Source organism: Protopterus annectens, chromosome 9.part0 (assembly GCF_019279795.1).
Source record: "Protopterus annectens isolate FY-2018-M chromosome 9.part0, PAN1.0, whole genome shotgun sequence".
Taxonomy (NCBI): Eukaryota; Metazoa; Chordata; order Ceratodontiformes; family Protopteridae; genus Protopterus; species Protopterus annectens.
This window is the reverse complement of record NC_056743.1, coordinates 1,398,102,463-1,398,128,783: the sequence shown is the minus strand read 5'-3', so window position 1 is coordinate 1,398,128,783 and position 26,321 is coordinate 1,398,102,463. Positions and strand designations below refer to the sequence as shown.

Sequence of the window (26,321 nt, the reverse complement as noted above, 5' to 3'; positions counted from 1 at the left end):
ACATGGAGGGACTCATTCAAATGGTTCAGTAAGGAATCTTACCTGGATGCTGGTTGTTTGCTTCTGTAGTGGCATTATTCCCTACTGTCTCTTACTGGGGAAAATTGGAGGGCCAAGGTTTCAGAATCAATGGCACCCTTGGATGCAGACACAATCAATACATACTCTTGAGAGAGTCTCCAAACACAGAGTGTTGCTCTTGTATTGTTTCTGATCACTTTGGAAACAAAATCTAGGTAGTCACAACTTGAGGGATAATTTGACATTGAAGGAGTCAGCATCAGCACAGTAGACATCAGACTAGAGGATGGTTTCAGAACTGAGGCCTCACATATCAGTGTTGTCTATGAACAGATTAACCACGGTGGTCTCAAAGCCATAAATGGCACAGACAGTCAACATTGATGGCCCTGATCCTAATAACATTTGGCACCAAGAAGATCCATACTGATGACCATAGGATGAATGGATTGGTGTTGACATGGGAAGCTATGAGGTAATCTTTGGTTCCAGTAACACTGAAAGAGCACCTCAAATTATGAAAGAAGTGGGACCTTCTCTTGCCATCCTGGAACTGAAACTGGGAGTGAAAAAATTATCCCCCCATTGGTTTCTGCTTTAACAAGAGCTCTCATCATTTTCTCCAGTTCAAATTCATAGCAATGGTGGGACAATGGAGAGACTTTGAGAAATGGACAGGAGGAAAGCCTTGAACCATGACATTTACATAATTCTTCTTCAGAGGAAATAAACTGCTTATCTTTTGTCTTCTGGGAGGGCTTGTATTACTGATACTTCTAAATGTGAAACAGCTGAAGAAGAAAGGTGATCTGAAGCCAATGAAACTTCTGGTTTGTTCTCTGGTGGGGAAACTTTTATGAAGTATATTTGGACCAAAGGAGAACACCTGAAAGACTCACCAATTTCCCTGCACTCCAATACTCCATCTTCCTCTCTTGCCTTTTCTGAGTTTTGGGATTAAGAGAATCACTAGGAAAAGCCCTTTCAAAATAAGTTTGTTCCTTTCCACTTTAAGTGTCCTGGAGCCAAACTTCTTGCATATATCAATAAGAACATATAAAAATGTTCACTTCCAGACAAGTGACACAACAGGCATTCTTTTTCTAGTGGGTCGACTGTGTGTTCACATTTCTGGCACTTTCTAATGCCTAAAGTTTTGCCAATGTTGGCCGAACTACCTAAAACCCAACTGACTACCTAATGACTAGAGATGCCAAAGAAGAGTTGGAAGAAAAATAGTGACAGTGAACTACAGACCAACAAATGATACAGACAATATACTCAGTCCCAAATTTAGCAGCAGCAGAATGTAAAAGCGCCAAACAAAATGGTAACTTGAGTGCACCAAGGCAGGAAAACTACCAAAAGCTAGCAAAAATGTCTATGAACCCTACCAAATTGAGAAAAAGATAAGATATGCCCTCAATTCATGAATTTTAAACCAGAGAAGCTCATGAAAATGTGATTAAACTACTGAACATTTTTTTTAAAGAGCATGGCATTGCCTCTCTATGAAAACAATAATGCAGTAAATGAGATCAGGACAGGCACAGAAGTGAGGTGCACTAAGGGAACAAGAGGAGGAGTCTGAGCTAGGGAAAGACTCATAGATGCCAAATGACTGCTAGCAGCCATGATCAATCCTGTAGTTGAAATTGAAGGACTGGATCATATAAGATGAGAAAAATCTTATATTGCTAGATAAAAGAACAAGTTTCCTGGTGAGCGGAAAAGCCATACATCATGAAACATGTTCCCCAACTGTATGGTGTAAAATATTTCATTTATCCAACACTAGTCTTCCACATATTTAATTTACCACTTTTTTCTGTTTTTAGGTAGGTTTAAGTTTTTATCTTGATTTAATGTGTTGTGGTTCTGTATGACTTCTAACGGAAGCCAATAAAAACATGATTAATACTATTTAAAAACACTAAGGCATGTAATAGTAACAGTAAATTAAACCAGGAATTAAGGACAATGCTCCAATGATAAATCAAAAAGATAGGACTTTTTAAAGTTAGCCAGTGTGAGTGACTCTCTCATCCACCAAAAAGATGATTATGGTGTGGTGCCTGATAACATTTTAAAAATTACACACACACACACACACACACACACACACACACACACACACACACACACACACACACACACACACTATCTATATTAAGAGAATCACTGAACTCCAAGTTAGGATTCAATGACTTTTTTAAAATTATGAAATATAAAAGAACACTAAAAATGAAACGCCTCAGTACAGCCCTCCATATGGGGATAAGCTCCACTATATATTAACTCAATATTCTCACAATAGTAAGAGAAAAGTAAAACAGTGTTTTGAACAAGCATGATGGAAATTTCCTCAGTGTTAACTAGAGTCATTGCAATGTATGATAGTAATGTGTAATTGTAAATTTACACACAAACATACACACACACACACACACACACACATGTATCCATTATGCAAAAATGGCCATTTTATATTTTTTTCCTGTTGAACAACAGTGTGCTTACAATGCTTTGTACATACTGGGTCCTGCTGGAATAAAAAAATAACATGGTGAATACTGCAAATGTCAGTGAAAACATTTCAAGACGGTTCAGATGTTTAATGGAAGTAAAATACAAAGTACTGGGTCCTGCTGGAAGAAAAAAATAACATGGTGAATACTTCAACTGACAGTGAAAACTTTTAAAGATGGTCCAGATGTCTAATGGATGTAAAATATAAGGTACAAGACAACAGGACAGGAAGTAGTAAACATTACTCGGGTTTCACTTATATGTCTTACCTGTTGTTGTGAGCAATATTAAATTAAAAATAAAAAACACAAGCACATTCAAATGGAGCTAGACAGCACATAAACAAGTGCACAATATCAGGCAGAAAACATTCTACACTGAAGTATGCAACCTATCTCTCTGTGTGCTGTGGGTTCTTATTCACACAAATGCTATGCTACAGGACGTTTACTGGAGCGGTTTAGGGGCAGCATGTGGTACTGGGCTACTGTGCAACTTTTTTAAATATTTGTTTTATTAAATTTGGTTTCTCATTCTTGAACTGGGAACTCAAGCAGCAGCATAATGCATCTGTGTGGAGTTAAACATACTCCTCTAAAACAAGGGAATTAAGGGAATTATACCTTGTGACACTTCCCCTTGTTTTTTAGAGGAGGTAGGCACCCAGCCACTATGGAGGCAGTGAAGGGGTTGTAGAATTTAGAAGTGCAGCATGTATACCTGCAGCACTCACATCAGATGACTGTGGGAGGTAGGCTAAAAAGAAGTGAAAGCAAAAGAAATGCAAACACAGAAGAAAAGGAGACTGATTTGTGAGTAAGGCAATTCAATTATTTCAGCAAAAATAATGTTTTTTTTTTGTTTTACTCGTATTTTTTAGTCATGTTCTTAACGATGCCATCACAATTATCTGATAATCCAGAATTCGTTAGCTAGAGTCCTGCAGCAGCAAAACTGAATTACTGAAAATGCAGACTTGCGTACTAAGTTCGAGAATGCTGTTTTCACAACATTCTTTTTTACTAAGGTATGGTGATACTGGGGGTGGGAGGGCATGTCCCCCACACCGGTGGGGGTGGAAAGGGACTTGTCCCTCTGCAAAAAAGAAAAAAAATTTAAAGGAGAGTAACTATATTTAACATTTGCTGTACTCCTATATTTTTGGATTTTTTTTTCCTTTCTAATTCCAGGGTTCATAGTTACAAGTCTCAAAATTAGAATCGGGAGTTAGCTGGAGGAAGGCTCATTGTGTGCTTTCCTACTGGTAGCTAAGTTTAAAAGTGTTTATTTTGGCTTGTATTTAAGCCTCGTGTTTGAGCAGGCTTGCGATAGTTAATAGGAGCTGCAGTATGTTTAGCATCTTTAGCCAGATGTCCAGAGTGTTTTTGCTGATATTCAAAGCATCCATGGTGAAAAATGAAAAATATGCATATTTTGAGATTCTACTGCACTTGTACTTTATCAAACTGTTACCTTATTTTTGCTTTTTTTTTACTGTTTGTACCTGCATTATTTCTGCACTTTTGCCCCTGACGCATAGGTTAGATTCAGATCTGCTGAATCTAGACTGTCACTGTTACACCTGAGCACTAAACCTGCCATCTTATATTAGGAGGGCTTCCCTGCAGCCTTGTGGCAGAAGTGTGTAGATCTAGCCTCATCTGAGTCGGGGACTGCTTGAAGAAGGCTCATTGTGTACTTTCCTATTGGTAGCTAAGTTTAAAAGTGCTTATTTCAACTTGCATGTAAGCCTCACATTTGCATGTTGCTGTGCTTCACGCAGCAGGGGTTAGAGGTGCTCCATACAGACGCACAAATCTTCAAACACAGTTTTTCTCTAGACAACTGTCAGTGGAACCCTCTCATGCTTCCCTGCTGCACTAGGGGCAATTCAGTTGCACACTGAGCAGCCTTGCCACACTTATCAATCCCAAGCCTTCACAAGAATAAGTCCCTTTGGTAGTCTTAGTGCAAAGTCTGGTCAAACTAGCCCACTCTCTTCCATAACAGTACATACAGTAAAAAAACTGCTATAATGGATGGGCAATTCCCCATCATCTCTCCATCCAGCCTGATTAACATGGGCATCCTGAGGTAATGTAGCAAATGTCTCACGTATACTGACAACCACCTACTCCTAAAACAAACAAATACTCTGAGAGATGTAATTACTCTATGGAATTGGAAGCAATACTCTTACATAGCGGCAAACTGGATATCAAACAGATTGTCAGCACACAAACTCACTTCTCACAACAAATAAGGACACAACACATAAACCCACATATATGGAGATACTCACTAGAAGCCCACCAAAAGACTGGAGATGTCCCAAACATAAACCACTTGCACACTGTGTAATGCAAATAGAAACCACTCACAGATGTTCCTCTCACTAGGCTGGACAAGGAGAGTGTCATGGTTAGTTGCCCATCAGTGCCATGATCCATTAAGTCACACAAGCACTCAAGTCACTCAATAACAAGTACCATTATGACTCCGTCATAGTCCATGTTGGGGTGAATGACTTGAGACATACCTCTCTGGACTATATGAAGAGAGACAGGTCTATTTCATATAATCAAAGGTTCAACTGCATGAACCTCCATTCGTCGAGCCGACAAGAGCGAATGTTCACTTAAGCGAATGTTCACATTAGCAAATGTCTAAAACAGGGAATAGAATTAGTTGGCCAACATCAGAACGTTTTCCCTTTTCCCCACTGTAGTGTGATCTATCTCGGAGTTGGTATAGATATATATATATATATATATATACATATATATATATATACATACATATATAGGTGGTGGTGTGTGGGGGGCACAGCCCCCAACTTTGGTAGATTTGACATAATGCAGTGTGTGTGATGGTCACGATGTTAGTCAGCTAATTACATTCTAGGTTTTAGAAATTCACTGATGTGAACCTTCACTTAAGTGAACGTTCACTCTTTTCGGCTTGACGAACAGAGTTTTGTGGAATTGAACGTTTGATTACGTGACAAAGACCCGAAGAGAGATAGGACTGAACTCTCAGGGTATGTGGCCCAGGCAGCTATGAGCCTAGCCCTAAGCAGCATATTACCCTCTCCAAAGATGATGGCACAATATAAACAAAAAATGACAGACTTTAACAATTGGCTTAGCTTCTGATATCATTCCAAGGGGATCCAGTATCTGTCAGCCTGGAAAGACATAGTCAACAGGCCACACTGCTTTGCCAGACATGGTATGCACCTGTCTCCTCTAAGCTTTCAGATACTGGCAAAGTCTTTTGCCACCCCTATTGTGCCTTTTTTAGGCAATGTCAAAACAACAAACTTCCCGACGTAACTAAATCCTCTAGAGATAAACTCAAGGTTCTGTTGCTTAATGCTGACATCTGTGCAATCACTGTGAGATGGTTCAAAGCCATGAAAAATACCCCAACCGTGCAAGGCTACAATGCCTTCCACACATTTAGACCACAAACTGAGCATGAAAGAGCCAAAGATGGAGGTGTATCCATCTTCATTAAGGCCAAGTAAACCTCCAGACTGGTCAGACAGTATGTCTCTCTCAAACTACTCTATGTCCAATTAACTATAGGAAAAATACCCTACAACATCACTGCTAGCTATAGGTCCCCCCATGGTAAAAGAAAAGCATACCGCATACCTGGACTTACTAGAGTCACTTGCCATACAGCCAAACACTTTGGTTGTGGGTGATTGATCCTCCTTACGACTGGGAAATATACATGACCACAAACCTGTTTGCCCAGAGGCTCTTGGACTTTGTTAATACAAATACTCTAGAATGCCCTAGAACAGATAGTCAATACCACCACAAGAGGCTCAAATGTCCTGGACACAGTATTCACCAACATGGGAGATGACTACAATCCCCCTTGTGTGATAACCTCCCTGGTAAAAAATTGGACCATAAATCAGTCTTATTCAATGTAACTATAAGGGCTGACACCACTTCAGGAGCAAAAAAAGCTAAAAAAAAATTTCAAAACAAACTACCTCCTACTAAGCGATGGTACAAAAGTTTCAACCCTCTCCCCATCACAGACAACAATGACTCCTATGCAGAGATGTATGAAAATGCCATGTGTAACCACTTAAGCAGCTGTATAGAGTCAGCTGTACCTGACTGGATCAAAATCAGGTCCTCCCGCAAAAAAACAAGCCACAATGGTGGACCTCAAGTATAAACAGTTATATAACAAGAGGAAGGAACTAATCTCTAAGAACAAGGAGGAACTGACTCAGCATGGGAAAAATTCCCTCCACAGCTTAAACAAACAAATCAGAAATATTGTCAAGTCCTCCAAAGCTAATTATGAAGCTAAAACAACTTCCCTAGCTAAGGATAAACTCAAGGCATTCTTCAACTACAACCAAAATCTGAAAAGGAATGCCCAGCTATGTGCGGAACTGGTGGTGGATTGTACTACTCATACTATACCACAGGAAATTGCTAACCTGCTAGCTGACAGACATAGTGCAAACTAAACCTCCATGTCCCCACCAGCTACACCCCAAAGCATACCTGTCACCGTTCTTCAGCCTATTATCTCTAAAGAGCAGGTCATATTTGCACTGTCCATGGTCAAAAACATTGCTTCAATGGCACCAGATAACATCCCAGGTTGCCTATTAATCTAAAACATGACCTAGTGGACCCATCTCGTGCTCTCTTTAATCACAGCCTGTGGAATGGAGGACAGCAACAGTAATCCCCCTGCACAATAGAGGGCAATCAACCTACACTGGGATGCATGATAAGGATATGGACAGATAATAAACTAGTCTATTATGTGAATTTACTGCAAAGAATAAACTGGAAGTAGTGAATACAATAACAGAGATAAAACAACTTGAACTGAGATCTTTAGGAAAGGGTAGGAGCAAATTACATAAAAAATAGGAATTGTGGGAACAATACATACAGAGAAGGAATGAGGTTTACAAGAAGGCAGGATTTCAATGAGCTATGTAATGTTTGACTGACAGTGATTGGGTAGATTATAAATTATGTACAGTATTTGCAACTAAAACTATGTCAATATGGTTTGTTTTCATTTACATAAATGTATGCTTGCCTATGTCATGTGACAATTTAATAAAGATGTTTCTTGTTTAGAAAAAATATATATTATAGTCCACTGTGTGCAGTCCGAGCCATATGTATACTGATTGGATGCCCCTATTTTCCATCACAGGATGATTAATTACTCAGAACTCCCACAACACTGACTTTCCCTATAAAACAACCTTGGTTGAGGGGGCCCTGTCAGTCATCAAATGGAGCAAATTAATAAATATATGCATTAAAGTTAAAGACAACTGACACTTAGCAGTTAATTTTTCCATACCTCAGGTGTTCGCTGCAGTTCATTAGCCTCACTACAATTAATGTAATATGTTAACAAAAGAAGACTTGGTATCTATCAGGTTTGCCTTGAATCTTGTAACTAGACTCCGGTTACCTGCCTGTACCCTTTTCACTTTTTTTTTTTTTTACTTCTGTATATTAACCCTTTTTAATTGCCCCAAATTGTGTTAGCCCTAGCATCTAGTTTGGCAACTCATTCTGCTTATTTCTCACCCTCCCAAAGAAGTGCTTTCAAATGTCCAGGATAAACTGCATTCCCTTTATTCAATAGTTACACCCCCCTCTTACCAGCCATACATCTCCCACCAAGCTTAATCTTAATACGTCCCCTTTAATGTCTTCTCACCTATTTTCTGGTTAAAAAAGAGTTAAAAATTCCTCATCTTGTCTTCAAAAGACATTCCTTCAATCTCCCTCACCATCTTGAGTGTGTTTTTATGTATACTCTCTGCAACCATGTGAACTCTTCTCTGTAAGGTCTCTAAAACTATATACACAATATTAAAAGTATGATGTCAGAAAAATGTGACAAAGGGGCTTCATCACTTCCTGTCCCTGGTTATTACATCCCAGAATGTGCAATATAACAACATTTTGCTGGTGCTGCTGAATTTCTGAAGAAGCCCCAATAAACACAACACTTAAACGTCATCTTGCAAGAAGACACACATTACAGTGTTTAAATCCAAGCACCATTAGAATTAAAAAGACCAAAATAAGAATAAACAAATAAAAGAAATTATAACAATATGGAAGTATGAGGGGATAACAGACTATAAAATGGAAAGGCGCAATCAAACTGCTAAATTCACATAATGTTGAAAAGGATGAATAGTTTTTGATGGAGCTCTTAAAATGTGCTAAAAAGGATGTTTTTTTGAACTACTGCAGGAAAAGGTTCCAGAGGCACAGAACATAATAACAAAAAAAAAGACAAGTACCTGAAGTTTCCAGCCACACCCTAGGGACCTCCAACAGCTCCAGGGATGAGAAGTATAGTGGCCAAGTCCTGAACAGTAGGGTATTAAACGTTTCTTGAGAAACGGGCTACCCACCTTGTACAGGGCTAAACAGACTACCAGCATGATTTTCAAGGTAAAGTGTGATTAGATCAGCAACCAGTAAATACCTGCAAAACTGAGGTAATATACTGGTAACCAGGAGTACCTATATTTAAGTGAACTGTGGAAGTCTGAACAAGCGACAGTTAGTCAAGCCCTCTGTTGGACAGCCTCAGGTACAGGGAGTTACAGTACTCAAGAAGTGAACAGAACAGGGCATACACTGCCAATGAAAAGACTTCAGAGTGGAAACCACTTGGTTCAAAATATATTTATAAATGAAAATAAGAAAATTTGAAAACAGATGATACCTGGTCCCTGAGTGTCAATCTGTCATCGACAATCACACCAAGATTTTTAACCTTGGGTAGTTGAAGCAAACGGTGGTGGTGCCCATCTCCAGAGGTGAAAATAGGAGCAGCCAAAATAACTAAAGGTCAGTAAACATGGTTTCAATAGTCCAAAACAAAAATACTAGCCACCAAGCAAGGTACTCACTATGTACAACAGTCAAATGAAGATAAAAAACAAGTGGTACGCCAGGCAGAAGAATAATCCAACCACAGTATTCACTTCACGGTTTATTAGGATCCAAAAGTAAGCGCTTTCACGTTGGTCAACAACGCTTCATCAGACTTCAATAATTACAAACAAATCCTGGTATTTAAATAATGCTCTCAATTAGTTAATTAGTCAAACTAATCAACATTTAAAAAAAAGTGCATCCATCATAACTTACATTTAAATAGAAATAAAAATAACAAGTAAAAAATGCATTTAAATAAAAGCTTAATCTAATAGATTAATAACAATCTATGATATATAAACAAATCTATAGTTATTTATACAATAATTAATAACAGAAATAGATCTAATAGAAAGAGAACTGATGTGTATGCTTAATTCCTCTGAACTGGATGTTATCTACAGTGATTTGAGAAATATGTCATCTTCGCTTGATCATAAGGCGCTACAAGATAAAAAAAGAAAATTAGAACGTGATTATCTGGATTTCCAGAATGGTCATATATTTTCTTGGCCGAGGGATAAACCCGCTAATAACTTCAAGAAGTTTAAGCATACCGTTGATACCAATCCTGTGCAAGACGAGAAGGGTGTGTACTCTAAACAGCCAACCATTGTGCCTATGATGTCAGCAGGTAGAGCAACGTCCAATGAAATGAACGCTTCACTTGGAGCGTCAGCTCCTCATGAGTCTTTCAAAGCCACATACTCGCAGACAGTGAAGCGTCCGGTTAAACAAGTGGTTACACAAGCGATAGTGCATTCAAAACAAGATGAAGACATCACTACGCTATCGCCTTTACCTTCATCGTGCCCATTAGACAATATAATGGACAACAAACCACGCAATAAACCACCTTGTTCATCTTCAACCATAGCTCCTTTGAGAGGAGCTGTTTCTCCGGGATTAAATGGATCCTTGGTTTTTCCGCTTCCATTTCATCAACACGAAAGGAGAGCGTGGTCTCCTTACCATCAAGCGAGGAAAAGAAAGAGCACGGAGGAGACATTTGAACAACAGAAGAGAGCTCTGAGAACAGTCACCAAAATTTAGTATATAACATCTCCAGGTATGCGTTAACTGAATTTGAGCTACGGGTCCTTAGTAAAGGGCTCAGCCTTATACCATCAAGCTATACTGATGTTACTGACATTATTTTAGATATAAAATTTTTCACTAGAAATATCTCTCTTAAATTGTTGTTTGGTGATGATACTATAGATACATCTGTAGTTAACTTATTTAAGAAACCTTCTACTTTTATACCACCTTCCAATTCTGTGTTGGAAGCATTTGAGCGGGCTTGCGAGAAAGATTTGTTTGAATTGTATGCTAGACAAGACATCAAACCTGACTTTTACAATATGAGCAACGATGAACGCCAAGCATTATTAAGCCTACAAAATAACATGAATATAATAATTAGACAAGCTGACAAGGGCGGAGCTGTCATCGTTATGAATAAGGATGAATATATGAATAAAACTGATTTGTTGTTAGCAGATGACACGACATGCAGTGTACTCAATGGTGCATGTTTAAATAAGCTAATTAACACTGTGCATAGTAGTCTATATGATTTTATGTTAAGTGATGTGATTGATACTGGGTTATATAATTATTTTTTGGTTGAGAAACCCCTGGTTCCCACTTTCAGGGGTCTTCCTAAAATTCATAAGGATATGCTTGATCCTCCTTTATGACCCATAGTGTCCAGTAAGGGTTGGCTAACTGAGCCAATGTCTATCTATTTGGATAAACAGTTTAAGCCTATATTAGGCAAAATAAAACAAATATTAAGGGACACTCAACAATTTCTTGTAAATCTTGCAGAATCCAATGTGATAAAACCAATTGTGACTACAGATTTTTTAGTGACCTTAGATGTGAGATCTCTCTTCACATCTATTCCCAATAATGTAGGGGATGAATATGTAAGGTTACTATTATTAGAACAGGGAGTCCCTAATAATCAAGTCATTAAATTGATGTTGATTTTAGACTTGGTATTGGAGAACAATGTGTTATGCCATGGAGACACATATTATCTACAAGGCAAAGGTGTGGCGATGGGCACACCTTGTGCCAATTCATACGCCAACCTTGTTATGGCGTATTGGGAGAACACATATTTGTTGAATAACAGGATTTTTGCTGATCACATCAAATATTATGGAAGATTTGTAGATGATGTGTTTTTTGTATGGGATGGTACAGAAGAGGATTTGAGAGATCTGATCACCTATATTAATGGCACCACTAGTTTTTTATTTTTTGAGCATACTTATTCTTTAACTAGTATGCAATTCCTTGATGTTACAGTTAGCAATGGCAATGATGGCATTCAGACAGTAATGTATACGAAATCCTGTTGGAAAAATAATTTGTTACATCGTGACAGTATGCATCCTAGGCATATTTATCCCAATATCATTAAGAGCCAAGCATATAGGGTCTCTAGGTTAACTACCAGGCAAGAAGAATATGAACATCAACAAGATATGTTAAAGGAAAATCTCTTCAAAAGAGGATATGATAAGACAGAAATATACGAAACAGTTGAGTGTTGCAATAAGCATAGGTCGGACAAAGGAACACCATTCTTTTTAAGACAAGAGAATTTGAACTCGGTAGGAGTAAGTAATACTAAGGGTATTAGAGATGGAACAAAAAACAATAGGAATGATAAAAGGAATAGATTAATTATTCCATATACTAATAGGAACACACAGATAAGGCAAGTTATTGAGAATAATTGGAAAATATTACTAATAGATGAGAAGATAAAGGATTTAGTTGATGTGCGACCAAGTGTAACCTATAGGAACATGAAGTCTTTGAAAAGACTTCTATGTTATGAGCATGCCAACAATATAACAACTATGCCCTCACAGAGAGTAGGGACCTTTGCATGTAGAACATGCAATCAATGTACATATATTTCCAAAGATAATAAATTTACACACTCGACTACAGGACGTGAGTATATATTCAGGTTTTATGCAGACTGTAGATCTCGTGATCTGATATACTTGGCAGAATGTCAAGTATGCAAATGGTTCTATGTGGGCAAGACAAACAGGACCCGGAGAGAACGAATCAGGGAACATCTATATGCCATTAATAAGGAAAACACCAATAATGCCCTTGCTAAACATGTAGTAGATAATGGCCTCAAACACAATTTTAGATTTAGAGTGTTAGAATTAATAAGAAAAACACCTAGGTTAGGTAATGTTAAGAACTATACAGAGGAATTAGAGAATAGGTGGATTATCAGGCTACAGGCACATCAAGGTTATGGTTTGAATGACAAGGTGTCACTCAAACCATTCCTTGCAGCTCGACCATATAGTCATCAGATAGTCAAATATGTTTCTTGGACATTATTGACAGTTAAAACACATGTAATTCATTGATTTATATCTGCAACATTTATTAATATGTTATTATATTTGTTATGGACAGTATTCATTAATAGTATTCCTTATTATTGGGACGTTCTTGTCTCACTTTTTTTGTAATATTCACAGCAGCTGAAATATTGTATAAATAACCATAGATTTGTTTATATATCATAGATTGTTATTAATCTATTAGATTAAGCTTTTATTTAAATGCATTTTTTACTTGTTATTTTTATTCTATTTAAATGTAAGTTATGATGGATGCACTTTGTTTTTAAATGTTGATTGGTTTGACTAATTAACTAATTGAGAGCGTTATTTAAATACCAGGATTTGTTTGTAATTATTGAAGTCTGATGAAGCGTTGTTGACCAACGTGAAAGCGCTTACTTTTGGATCCTAATAAACCGTGAAGTGAATACTGTGGTTGGATTATTCTTCTGCCTGGCATACCACTTGTTTTTTATCTTCATGGTTTCAATAGTATGTAACATTTATTTGTAGATTATTGACTCAGTTGGCTGTTACTGGTCAAAAAACATTACAACAGGGGACCAATTGGGGAAAAAAACTTCTAACAAAGAACATGAGATTAAAATGAGACATACAAGAATAGAAAACAATTTAGCAAAATTTAGAGAAGGTAAAACATTACATTAAATGACAGTAAAAATAAATAATGAGAATCTAACTGCATTATACAAGTAATATTGAAATATGAACAGAGATAGCAAACCAATGACCAACTGCAAAATCAGCGATAAAGCCAGCATATACACGAACTGTATATATTCCTCAAAGAACCAGTGTCCAAAATTCTGATAGCTTAAACATTTATTTAAACAATTAAAACAGGTTAGCGCTTTCACCGAAGTGGCTTCTTCAGACCTTCATGTTTAATTAATTAGCAAGCACTTTATATAACACAATCAGGCGGGAAAAATCATTCTTCCTTAAAGGTGCATAACAAATACTTCATTAAAATGATTCATTAAAATACATTAAAAACATCTCATTAGATAAAACAAAAACAAAAAACCTATAAACATTATTTATGTCTAAAATCTAAAATCTAATATAACTAACATGAATACTGTGATATATACTATACAATATTAGTGTTGTGAAAAAATCAATATTATATAAAACATTCACAACATTCACCTATGTAATCTTTTGGACTTTAAAAAAGGTTTAACTGGGACCATTTGTAACATTTATTTGTAGATTATTGACTCAGTTGGCTGTTACAGGTCAAAAAACATTACAACAGGGGACCAATTGGGGAAAAAAAAACTTCTAACAAAGAACATGAGATTAAAATGAGACATACAAGGATAAAAAACAACTTAGCAAAATTTAGAGAAGGTAAAACATTACATTAAATGACAGTAAAAATAAATAATGAGAATCTAACTGCATTATACAAGTAATATTGAAATATAACCACAGAGACATGCTGCAGACATTAAGTGCAAAAAGGTAGTTCCTTTACCATTTAATAATGTTTGTGTCTATAACAGACTGAAACAGTGGAAACCAAAATGATGATTGTTCAGAAGACGAGGCTTACAAATTCTGGGAGCAAAATTCTATGCTTAATGAATATGGATATTTTTGGTAGGGAGATCCTGTCGGAATATCATGATAACGTTCTGTGACTGGATTTCGAAAGGAAGTGGACAGATAACCTGATACACTTCTGTGACTAGGTAACCGGGGAAGTGGATAGATTCAAGCATTTGGATATCATCTGTTTGTAGACTTCTGTTAACCCTTTGATTTACTCCACCACCACTACTCTCATCACGAGGAGGTTGGAGAGAATAGAGTACAGAATGCATGTAGCCATTGAGAGAAGAAGAGGAGAGCCATTGAGAGAAGAGGTGACAGGTTGTATCTGTTAGTGATGAGCTCTAGCTATAGCCTTACTTACAAGCATACATGCATTTCTAGTCTCACACATGGCATAGAAAACTGGTCAGTCTCTTTGTACATTATACCAAGACTATGAAGATTGCATAAGACAGCGATGAATCCCAGTGAGGGGCCTGAAACGGTATAATCTAAAATATGGCAGCTGTACTTCAACCTTTCTATGTGTAAGGTGATGCTGCTTGGAGTATTTCTATCTGCTTTAAAGGAGGCCTTGGTCACTTAAGCCTTGAAGAAGCATCATTTAGAAAATGTTCACTAGTTTGATTCTTGGCAGGGGTGCCATTGAGGATATGGTGCCTATCTACTGCAGAATGAATAGTCTCACACATGCACATCTAAAGGCAATATGATGAAAGGCAATTCATGTACTGCATGCCTTTGGGAAGTGGGAGGAACCAAACACACTGCCTGCAGTCCCTTCCCTATGGAACTTGTTGAAAAGTACAGTAAGAAGTTAATCTGTTCTCCCAGCAATCCTCTACCTGGAGTGAGATTTCACGGGTCTATATTAAAAGACAGAAGAGGTGTTTCAGCGAACACCTCTTGGTCGACATGTAATGAGTGAATGCACTAAAGCGCGAATGCTCAAAACAGCGTTTTCTTTCCCTGGGAAAGAAACCGCTAGCACAAACACACACACTTTAAAACATAACAAAGCCCCCCACACCCTACAATGTGGGGGGACTGTGCCCCCACACCCCTCTAACTAAATATACCAACTCCGAGATCGCACTACAGTGAGGAAAGGGGTGAACACACAGGGATGGCCAAGCATTTTCTTTCCCAGGGAAAGAAATCGATGTTTTCATCATTTGCGCTTTAGTGTGTTTGCTCATTATGTGTCGACCAAGAAGTGTTCGCTGAAACACCTCTTCAGTCTTTTATAGACCCGATTTCAACAAGCCTCTATGCTACATCCTCCCTTAATGTCTCTATAGGCTTCACGTTTTTCAGCCTTTATAACTCATCAGTCTGCCCACCATTCTTTTCTTTCATTCTCCTCAGACTCATAAACTGAACTCCATTTAGTAGATGAACATCAAAGAGAATTAACCATTTAATACTATCAACTGCTCCATGGCCTACATGTACTTTGGGCTTCCCAAGCTAATTCACCACATTTTCTTACCTGTCTTTCTTTCTCCCACTACTGAAAGACAGGCATTTTGCTCCCTTTATGCCTGCTGCCACTGTTTTTAAAATGTCACTACTGTCCCTTCTCATATGCTTTGCTAGCTTGATTCTGGCCCCCACATAACTCTCCAATTCATTGTCCCTCTCCATTCCTTTTATATTTCTTCTGACGTTCTTAACAACAATTGCGTTTACAATGAACCTTTGTTTTCTTGTATTTGTCTTTGCAATCTCGCTTAATCCCTTTTCATAGTCCAGCTAAAAACACATTCAGTGAATCTACTTCACATCACTTCCCCCACTATGCTTTATTCCTAGTTAAAAACACTTTCATCTGTTAACTCCTTTATCTTCCCCTGCTCTGATCCTTGTGGTCAGACCTGGTGCTTCTCCTTAATCAGCATGAACCTCACTACTGCATGGTCAAAGTCTGCCAGTGTATCCCTAGCCATTATATCCCTCACTCCATCTTTTTTTTTTTTCCAAAAGAACAAAACTGAGAATTTCCCCCTTCTAGATTCCAGCCACTACTTCTGTCTGCCTTCCCTGCCTACCCTAGATGAGCAAATGCCCTATCTGCTTCAAGCAGATTAAGGTCTCTTATCATAAACAGCCTCTTCTGTCATGCCCACACTCCCATCCTCAAACAACTTAATATGTTTTGCAGATGACGTAGGTGGAAAATACAAGACATCATACCAACTCGCTCTTTGCTTGTAGCAAATTAAGTGGTAAAAAGTTAATATGGGCTCTTTCCTCCTCAGTCATCCTTCAGTATCTTCCATACTTTTTGCTCATTTTGTTTTCTTGCCTCTCTCTTTTTAATACCACCCAACTAAATCTTTGTCTTGTGCATACTACAACACCTCCACCAAACTTACATACTCTATCATTCCTAAATATATTGTGTTTATTCTAGAACCTGGTTCAGTGGCAGTACAGGTAGATGCCACTGTGGCAACATGCAAGTTTAGCATTGTTTCTAAAAATTTTTGAAGAAAGCTTACAGTCAAAATGACAATACTATCTTTTCTAGATAATAACATTATATTTGACCCATTTCTAACTTGTTAATTTGTCCCATCTAGAACCTCTTTGTGAACATGTCCTGCTCCTTAAGGCTTGCTGTTTGAAAAATAAAATAAATGAATCTGCATTTTTTCATCACTACAACAGCATGTTAATTGTGTAATATGCATAATTTTGCATTTGATTCCACAAATTACAACACCAACTTGATATTTATTAACCATTAAAAATGGAAAGCATTTTAATCCCAAAAATCTGAGTTTGAATAGCAGCATGGCTGCTGGGAGAGCTGGGCAGAGAACAGTAGGAGTGAGTGGCCAGAGCTGGTTCACTTAGTCTGTGTGGAGGGACTGGTGGTCCACTGGCTGTTTAGCCACATGCAAGCAGAGGCTTGCAGGTGATGAAGTTAAAGCTGTAATGTGACAGCAGTCCTCATTATCAAGTGGGAGGGAGCTATCACATACGAGGGGCGGAGTAGGCCCTTGTAATGATGTAGGTGCCCATGCAAGCCACCAAGGAGTGGGATTATGTCTTTAGCTGATAATGCTATCTTTGCTAGCACAATTAGATACAAGCGAGGACATGGGTGCCTGGATGATGGTACCTTCCAGTCTATCCCCTCTGCACTACAGACACCCAAACAACAGGGTTACAAATGGGTTCAAGACTGATGGTGGGGGTTGTGTTGGCAAGTTAACTGGGAAAAATAATCTTTGAAACCATTCTAAACATGTTTAGAAGGCAGCAAAATATTTTTCTTTCTTAAAAGAAAAAACACTCATAGGCACTACACTTCTCTTTTTGCAGTTTGAAGAATACAATTTAAGCAGGTGAAGTATTGTATGATTATGTGACTACATTCTAGTTTGTGTAAAATTTGCACTCTACTTAAAGATCTTGAGAACACGTCAGTCCTGCCATTAAAAAGTTCACTGTATACTTTTTTGTAAAGGTTATTAATGTTATATAACCCATCACCGTACCATTTTTAAATATCTTATGTCACCCCTTTTGCCTGCTGACTATCAGCCTTCCCTATTATGGCAGCTGTTATAGAGGCAGCCATCACAGGGGTTCTGTGGTTAGGTCCCTAACCCCACCAGAGTGGCTGATGTGAGAACCCCTATCACTGTGGTAGTGTTCTATGCCCTCCCCTGGCAGGTGCATGGCATAGCATGCAACCACACACATTACTTGCTCAGTCACATCATTCTTCCTACAGCCACTGTTGTAGTGCAAGCATCCATCTGCATGGTAGCAATTTGGCCAACCAGGATTACCACTCTGACCTCCCTCCAGAAAAGGTGAGCCAGTCTAAACTGCTCACTCATATCTTCTCTAGTCTGGCTCTTCTAGTAACACAGCTCTAAGATGAACTTGGGTTGTAAGTCAGGATTTCATCCTTCTACGTCACAGAGCAGAGTCCAACTGTTCCGGGCTGAGCCTGAAATTGGTCAGTACTGATCGGTGCAATACACTGGTAAACAAATATAAATAAATAGATAGATACCATTTTGGCAAGAACATCTTTTTTTGGAGGAAGTGTAACTGGTTAAATTTCAGTACAACATATTTTTCCTATAATGGCGATACTTTTCCTTATTTTTGTATTTTTTAATCCCCTTTACCATATATTGAATTCCAATACATGGTGGCACCAAACAGCCTAATCTAGACATTAATTCACTTTTCCCATTGCAAGGAAAACTTTTAAAATGTGTCAGTTTAGCAACTTCTGAGGGCTTAAGCCAGAAGATCTAGTTCTACTGCACACTTACTTTTTTTTCTGTGTGTGGAATGTTGGATATCATAATTACAACACATTTCAGATTGCTGCAGGCCAGACTGGGTACAGTTCCAACAAAATCCCATGAAGTAACAGCTAAGAGCAGGACACTTTGAAAAGCATTAACACTCAGCTCTGATTGATGGAGATACCACATAACTTTCCACCTCTGTCCTCCAGAATGAAGGGCAAATCCAGAAATAATCAGGGATGCTTTTTAAAACAGTAGCATTATTAACTTGAGGAGCTGACAAACAAGGGAATATGAATTAACACACATTTTTCTGAAGTAAAAGAAAGTGTCTATAGCACTAACAATTAATCATTACTTAAACATAATCCACTACCTTTTTTCACCAACAATCGCCAGTCTTAGGAGGGATTAGGACAGACAGCAAAATTATGAGCCAAAATCAAGGACAGTTGAGTAGCATGAATGACAGGAATCCTGTATCACTTGCACAGCCTGTAGATCAAGAAGGCTTGTGTTGGCCAGTGTTGCACTAATACAAACGTGTAGCGCGTAAAAAAGCCCTGGGTGCAAAAACACTAAAGTCATCTACGGCTCACAGAGATGGAGGCAGAAGAAGAGTTACTGAAAATAAAACAATACTTCATGACTTCAAGAATGACAAAACTAGAACTTGCTGTAATGCTACGAGCTAGACGGCTGGTAGCAAGCAGCAGTGCAGCACATATTCACCGCAAGACAAGACCTCAAACTGACTCCAGCAAATGCCTGTGCACACAAGACTGTACATGTACAATCACCCTGGGCTGGATTCCAGTACATTCTACACTTAGTGCAAGAAGCACTGCCAAGTTTGCAAGCATTCCAGAAAAAGTCAATGAACACAGGACTACTGCTTGACCAGAGCATAACCTATTTCAAATCTTGAAACTTGGATGCAGTCAAGATGCTCCTACGCAAAGTTTCATGCACCATGTCAAATCACTTACCAGCTTCTTTAACCTCTCCAGGGGAAGAACATCCAGCTAAACAGGCTGGGTCTAACTACATGCAAGTCTGTGCTACTAGAACAAAAACATGTAACTGCTATGACCGCAGATGCTGAGCAGCCCAAGTGAAGCATTTAAAGTTAAAAAAAAAAAAAACCGAGGGCCAATGAAGCAAGTTCAACTTGCTCACTCTTCAACACAGTAAAAAAAAAAAACACATAACTGGGGCACTTCTGTTATTACAGTGAAAAAAAATGTAATCTTCACAACATTAGGACCATTATGACAAAAAACATACCTTATAGCGCTTGACAACTTCCCCTACAGGAAGCACTCTGTGATACCTGTGTTGTAACGACCTGTCACAAACCACACAGATGGGCTTTAAATCATCTTCACAAAACAACTTTAGTTTTTCTTCGTGTTCTTTGCACAGTTGCTCTTCAGCTGGTTTACCACGGATAACCAAGCTGAGCTTCCTAATGCTATTCACTAGGTTAGCTAGCTGCCTGTTAGGCCTAAGAACCTTCTGTTCAAACTCTGCCCTACAGTTGGGACAGAATACTTTACCCTCTGATCTGTTCCAGAACTCTGTGATACAGGCCCGGCAGAAGTTGTGACCACAGTCAGTAAGAACAGGCTCATAAAAATAATCCAAGCAAATTGAACACACTGCTTCATTTGTAAGCTCTTCAGACGCTGCTGCCATTTTCATTCAGAAAAAAAAAAAATGCTAGGTTAAGCATTCAGTTCCAGATACATATAAATTGGCCTAAGCAACCTTACAACTCTAAGATCAGATTACATCCTTAACCCACTAAAGCCTGCTGTTGAAAGTGCTTCAAACTTTCCCCCTTGCTTTGGCAAGTACTGCCACCTACTGGTTAAAGCTATAAAACAAACAATGAAAAATAGAATCCCACATTTAATCACTACTGTTTTTCTGATTTGTACAATCTTTGACCATTAGGGCCAAACTTGCTAGGTAATTGCTTACGTTATGCCATCTACAGGATTCTTTGATGGCGGACTCCTCACTCGTACTTTTAAATCCTGTGGTCATAGAGAGTTGCACTGATCTTCAGCTGCCTTCAGCATTACCTGCCTTTCTCCACACTCAAAGATCTTTGTGCTTTTTCCACTTCAGAGAGATATTCTTCTACCCTGTCGGTATGACACTTGGCAGATTTGACTAGATTTATTCTCCAAGTACAATGACGGCAGGCTGCTTTGATTCTTCTATTCTCTTAGTTCATTAAGAGGCACGCACATGGACCTTATACAAGTACTCCCTTCCCTTTTGGTCCAAATTAATTATTACAGTTCTTGGGTTATGCTCCCCCTGGTACCAAAATGCCAGTACTTGTACTCACATTTCTCCTGGATCCCAGTGTCAGCTTCAATGGCACTGGGTTGGCAATTGACAAGTACTCCTGATGTCTGGCCTCCCTCCCTCCTGCTGGTGTCGTTTTGCTGCAAGGTATCCTAACATTGGCATAAAAGGTGAAGATGTGCTTGTCTGGTCAAAATCTGAGCCTAGCATCAGAATCAGTGTGAGATTCTGCAGCTCCAGGGCTGGCTCTGCTTTGTAGCAAGTGTATGTTGGACCTGGTGACAATTCAACCAGACCAACATTTGTGGAACCCATGGTGGTTGGACATCCCAAACTGGATTAAAGGGTGGTGATGCTCATTATTTTTACAGCAACTACCCTGCCTTTGAGACATCAAGTACAGGTTTTAGACCCTGCTCTGAGGATATCCTTAAGTCCCTATTTACCCACACCTGGGACTGGATCAAGATGTGGCCTGCTAGAACTTTCTATATTACAATTGCTGTCTTTGTATGAGGAAGATTCCCCTGCATTGGAGGTGTTTAGTTTCATAAAGTTATTTTTCCAATAGTGGACTGGAGTGAGGTGTTGGTTTCTACACCCCCCCCCCCCCACCAAGAATGTGGACCTTTGTGAACTACTGTAAATGATGTGAGAAAGAAGTAAGCAATTCTCCAGAGACCTCACCTCCCTACAAACTCAAACTGCAAATAATATGCAGATGTACAGAATGGGAGGACGTCATCCTCATACTGTGGCGGTTTGTCCTGAAAATTATACTTTGCTTCTGATTCCATTCACATGCTCTCATATAGTGAAATCTTACATGGTAAGTAGGGCTGGTGTTATCTACTCCACTGCCTTTCTTGCTTTCTGACACTGACTCTGATCTGGTATTGCCCTGTGTGTAATGGTCCTGGAAACAGTACCACAATGCAAGATTACACTTACAGAAGATAGATATTCCACAATGCCCGGAAATGAACAACAGAGCTCACTTCTTTAAAATCTAACACACATGTATAGCACTTAATCAGTTCATCTCTCTTTTTTTTTTTTTTTTAGAAAATGCTCTCTGCTTCTTCTCACTTCTCAGACAAGCCAGGAAGGCCAATAGTCAGAGTAGGCAGGACTTTAGGACTTTGTGATGGCTCTGTTTACTTTAGGATGGTAACTGGCTGTGAACTTTGGGGCAGCCACTATACTAACTGTTGCACATAGGCTCTTCTTCCCATGTTACTCATAGTGAGGGGTGCTCTTCAGTTATAATCTCAGTTGGGAGTTTCTTTTGTGGGGTTGTCTGCGCACAAGCCATCATCTCTGTCTTTGTTTAGGCACTCCATACTGACAGCCAGACTTCCTGACCTTTACCTTGAATGGCTAGGGGTGTGCCTGTTGGGATCTGTCACTTTATATTTATAGGCAGTCAAACTAAGTTTAATTGTGGTTTCTTGTCTTCTTTACACTGAACACTGATATGGGTATGAGTTTCCTCTGCCATTCCATTTTGGGCAAGACAGGGTTGTCTGACCTTTGTGGCAAACTGAACTATCCTTCCCCTTGCCACTGCCAAACTACTAGTTCTTGTATAGAAATACCTTTATGCCCTGAGGAAACAAATGCCCAAACACTATCATGTAGTTCTAAAACATCTGGGTATCAGTGGTAAGACCAATGGGCAGGGCCATAGCATGGTCTTCCTGACTCTGCCTTTCCAGACGTCCTACTTGTCCTGCTTACCACATCTCAGAGGGAGGTGGGTATCATACAGGAGGGTTAGGTCTGTATGATGGGTTCCTGCTAGATTGTCGAAACTCTGTTTACGTGAATATGAAATCATTGACACGTATTGCGCGAATTACATAATCATCGAATGTGCAAAACTGCAAAATTTGAAATGTCGAAGTGTTTTGGTTGGCCCATCTGTGGTATAGCTCCGTAAGATAAGTGTGCGATAGTTACGGACCTTAGGGTTAGGGTGCCAACGAAAATCCATTACATAGAATACCAAAACAGCGACACGTATTACTCGAACCGCAAAAATACAGAACGCACTAACCCGCGAAATTTAAAATATCGAACGTTCATAGTCGGCCAACCTCACCACCCGCTACATACTACCTACCCAAACAAAATAAATAAAGCACATACATACACTAACCAAACCCTACTCCTAACCCTAAAGTAAAGCACCAAAACTCAGCTTCTAACCCTACACTAAACCCCACATACAGAACTATCCTTAACCCCTCCCTAACCCTAAGATCGGTAACTACCGCACACTTCCCCTACAGAGATAAACCCAAACAAAAAAAATAATACACATAAATACATTTAACAAAACCCTACTTATAACACTACACTAAATCTTACAGACATTACCTATCTATGCACTTACCTTAACCCGCACCCTAACCCTAAGGTCCGCAACTATCGCACACTTATCTTACGGAGCTATACTGCAGACAGGCCAACCAAAACACTTCGACATTTCGAATTTTGCAGTTTTGCACATTTGACGATTACGTATTTCGCGCAATACGTGTCAATGATTTCGTATTCGTGTAAACGGAGTTTCGACAATCTAACAGGAACCCATCATACAGACCTTACCCTCTTCCAGCATCCTTGATTTAGGCATGATGAAGACTGGTAGGTGAAGTATTCTGTCGTCACTGTGTGCATCAGACCTTGTACTGACCTGAGTTTCTGCTTGCCTGTGATTTCATGAAGCTGATCTATATCTCCTGCCCACCTTCTTTGGTTGCATGCTTTGTATGTTTTTGTTTTGTTGGCATGGGTCACTGTCTTCCCTTTCTGGCAGTACACTAGAACAGTTGACATATAAATGTCAGTGTTTGTGTAGGTCCACTAGATGCCATATAAATACAGTAGCTATTTTCTTAGTTGTTTTCTTGCACTGCAATTTCTTCCGCAACCTTTGCTATGATAAGTGCAGCAGAGAAGCATTCCATGTCAAGACTCAATTGGTTACAAATAATTCTACCATGGACTTCTTCAGGGCAGGTCTTATTAGGAAGTCTGAATGTACGTACATGTTAGGACTGAACTGTAGCTCTTGTTTGAGGCCGATAACCTACTTCATGCTATGTGTCTTTGCCACTGGGAAAGTAAAGATGACTAGAATGTACAGACATACTAATGGGAACATTACTGCTGTTCTTGCTAAACGAAATATGTGCAATATCAAAATGGCTGTAAGTAACTAACTTCAGAATCATGGTCAAGGATTGTATTAGAGTTGACATTTTGTTTTCCATGAAGAATTTTCACTGAGCTATATTGAGATGTGGTCCTATAAACTTCAAGGTCCATGCTGATGTTGGTTTGACATTTGTCAGCTAAATGAAAGTCCAATTTTAACACTTTCAGCACTGAAAGTAAAGTTCCTAGTAACAGACTCTGTTTTACTTACTTGAAAGGCGGGCTGTTATCCAGAATAAAAAAATGTCCGCTGCTCTCTTTACAGTAATAGTTTATATCGCTGTAGAAAAATGTGTTGTAAAGACTATGGGGACTGCTAAAAGATTAATGGGAAGGACTGCTAAACGGAAATAGTTTCTATGCTCTGCAACCTTAAACACTTTGGCGATAACTTCTTCATTTATATGGATGCATGCTTCCTATGTCAGTTAAGGTAATCTAATTGTTAAATTACTGAAAAAGACATCTATGGTTCTACAAAAATCAAATGTAATTACTAGAGTCCACTAACAGAAAGATGATAAAAAAGGTAGAGAGGAAAATGTCAAAAATGGTTTACCTGTGCCACATGTAGGTTGTTGGTAAGCAGCACCTCTTCCATTACACCTCTCAGGTGTACCTCATTATGAGGAGGATTCCCTATTCCGATTCTTAAAAAGTCCACATTCCTCACAGTTCCACACTGACAGGCTCTGTCACACATTCAGTGTTTAACACACCTTTATTAAATTATCACTTAAGACACAGGCAAACAAACTAACAGAAATGGAAAAAAAACATATGAATTATTTTCCTATTTACATACATTATATGTCACATAGCTTTTCTTTGTAAATATCATCTGTTCAGCATTACATAATATATATATATATATATATATATATATATATATATATATATATATATATATATATATATATATATATATATATATATACATATACATATATATAAAACATAATATGCTGAATCCCTGCCTTCCTTTAAACCCCATTCCACCTGAACATTATTCTTCATGCATTGTTTCCACAATTTTCATTTATTTCTGTGTAATTTGCTCCTCCCCTTTTCTAAAGATCCCTCTTCCAATTCTTTTACCTCTTATATAACATTTCAATTTTCTAGCAATTGCTTTTTGCCATTCAACAAAATTAAACTTAATATGGTCTTACTACGTCTTGGCAATACATACCCTGTGTCCCAACACTAAAGAATAATTTCCTTAGTGACTGACAGAGTACTCTACGGATTTTTCAAAATATGTCAACTCATTACACTCCCAAAACATAATAGTTTCCAGATAGCTTTTTATTTCCCAACACGCATCCAACATTTGCTATCTACCCGAGGAAGAAATCTTTGGAGTCTGCCTGGAGTTTAAACATATCTATGTAAACACTTCCAAGCAAAGATCCTAAACCTTCTGGATGCTTGTTGTGTATTGGAAGCCATACATATGACCTCCCATTGTTCTCTTGTAAGCTGCTTTTCCAGTTTCTCTTCTCAATCTTTTTCTAACCTCTTCTATGGATTCTTATAGTTATCATGCAATATTTTAGATGCCTTACAAATATTCCTTTTTTAACAGCAGCTTTTATTCTAGATTCAACTAAAAACTCCACCAGAGCAGGTCTTTTGCTTAGGATTCCCCTGTCATGTTATCTTTGCCTACACTCTGATATCAGTCCCTAATGGGAAGGCAGTCTCTAGCCTGCAGTACAAATGTCTTCTTGGCCTCATCCCTCTCCAGTTATTTGCTCCCAATATCTCTGCTCCTTTGCCAGTTTTCTCAAGTAAATGGCAGCCCTTTCTTGTCTATTTTCTGTACCCCTACTTTCAGTTATCCCTATTGGCAAAATCTCCTTTCTCCATTCTCGTGTTGGCTTAGTCCTTAGAATACTTTCTGCTACTTTATGAATACAATATCCTGTAAAGTTGTTATTCTCCTTAAGGATCGTCATCAAAAATCCCATACTCTATTTCTT

At 38.5% G+C, this 26,321-nt stretch overlaps 1 protein-coding gene across 1 annotated transcript in view; it reads right to left on the bottom strand.

Moving 5' to 3' along the window:
- Positions 1-20,554, bottom strand: part of LOC122812088 (E3 ubiquitin-protein ligase TRIM39-like) — a 226,951-nt gene extending 206,397 nt beyond the window's left edge. Inside the window, exon 1 of the mRNA XM_044084361.1 lies at positions 20,077-20,554. Coding sequence (XP_043940296.1) covers positions 20,077-20,493 — 417 coding nt within the window. The 5' untranslated portion in view covers positions 20,494-20,554. The remainder of the gene's footprint in view (positions 1-20,076) is intronic.
- Positions 20,555-26,321: the final 5,767 nt, after the last annotated feature.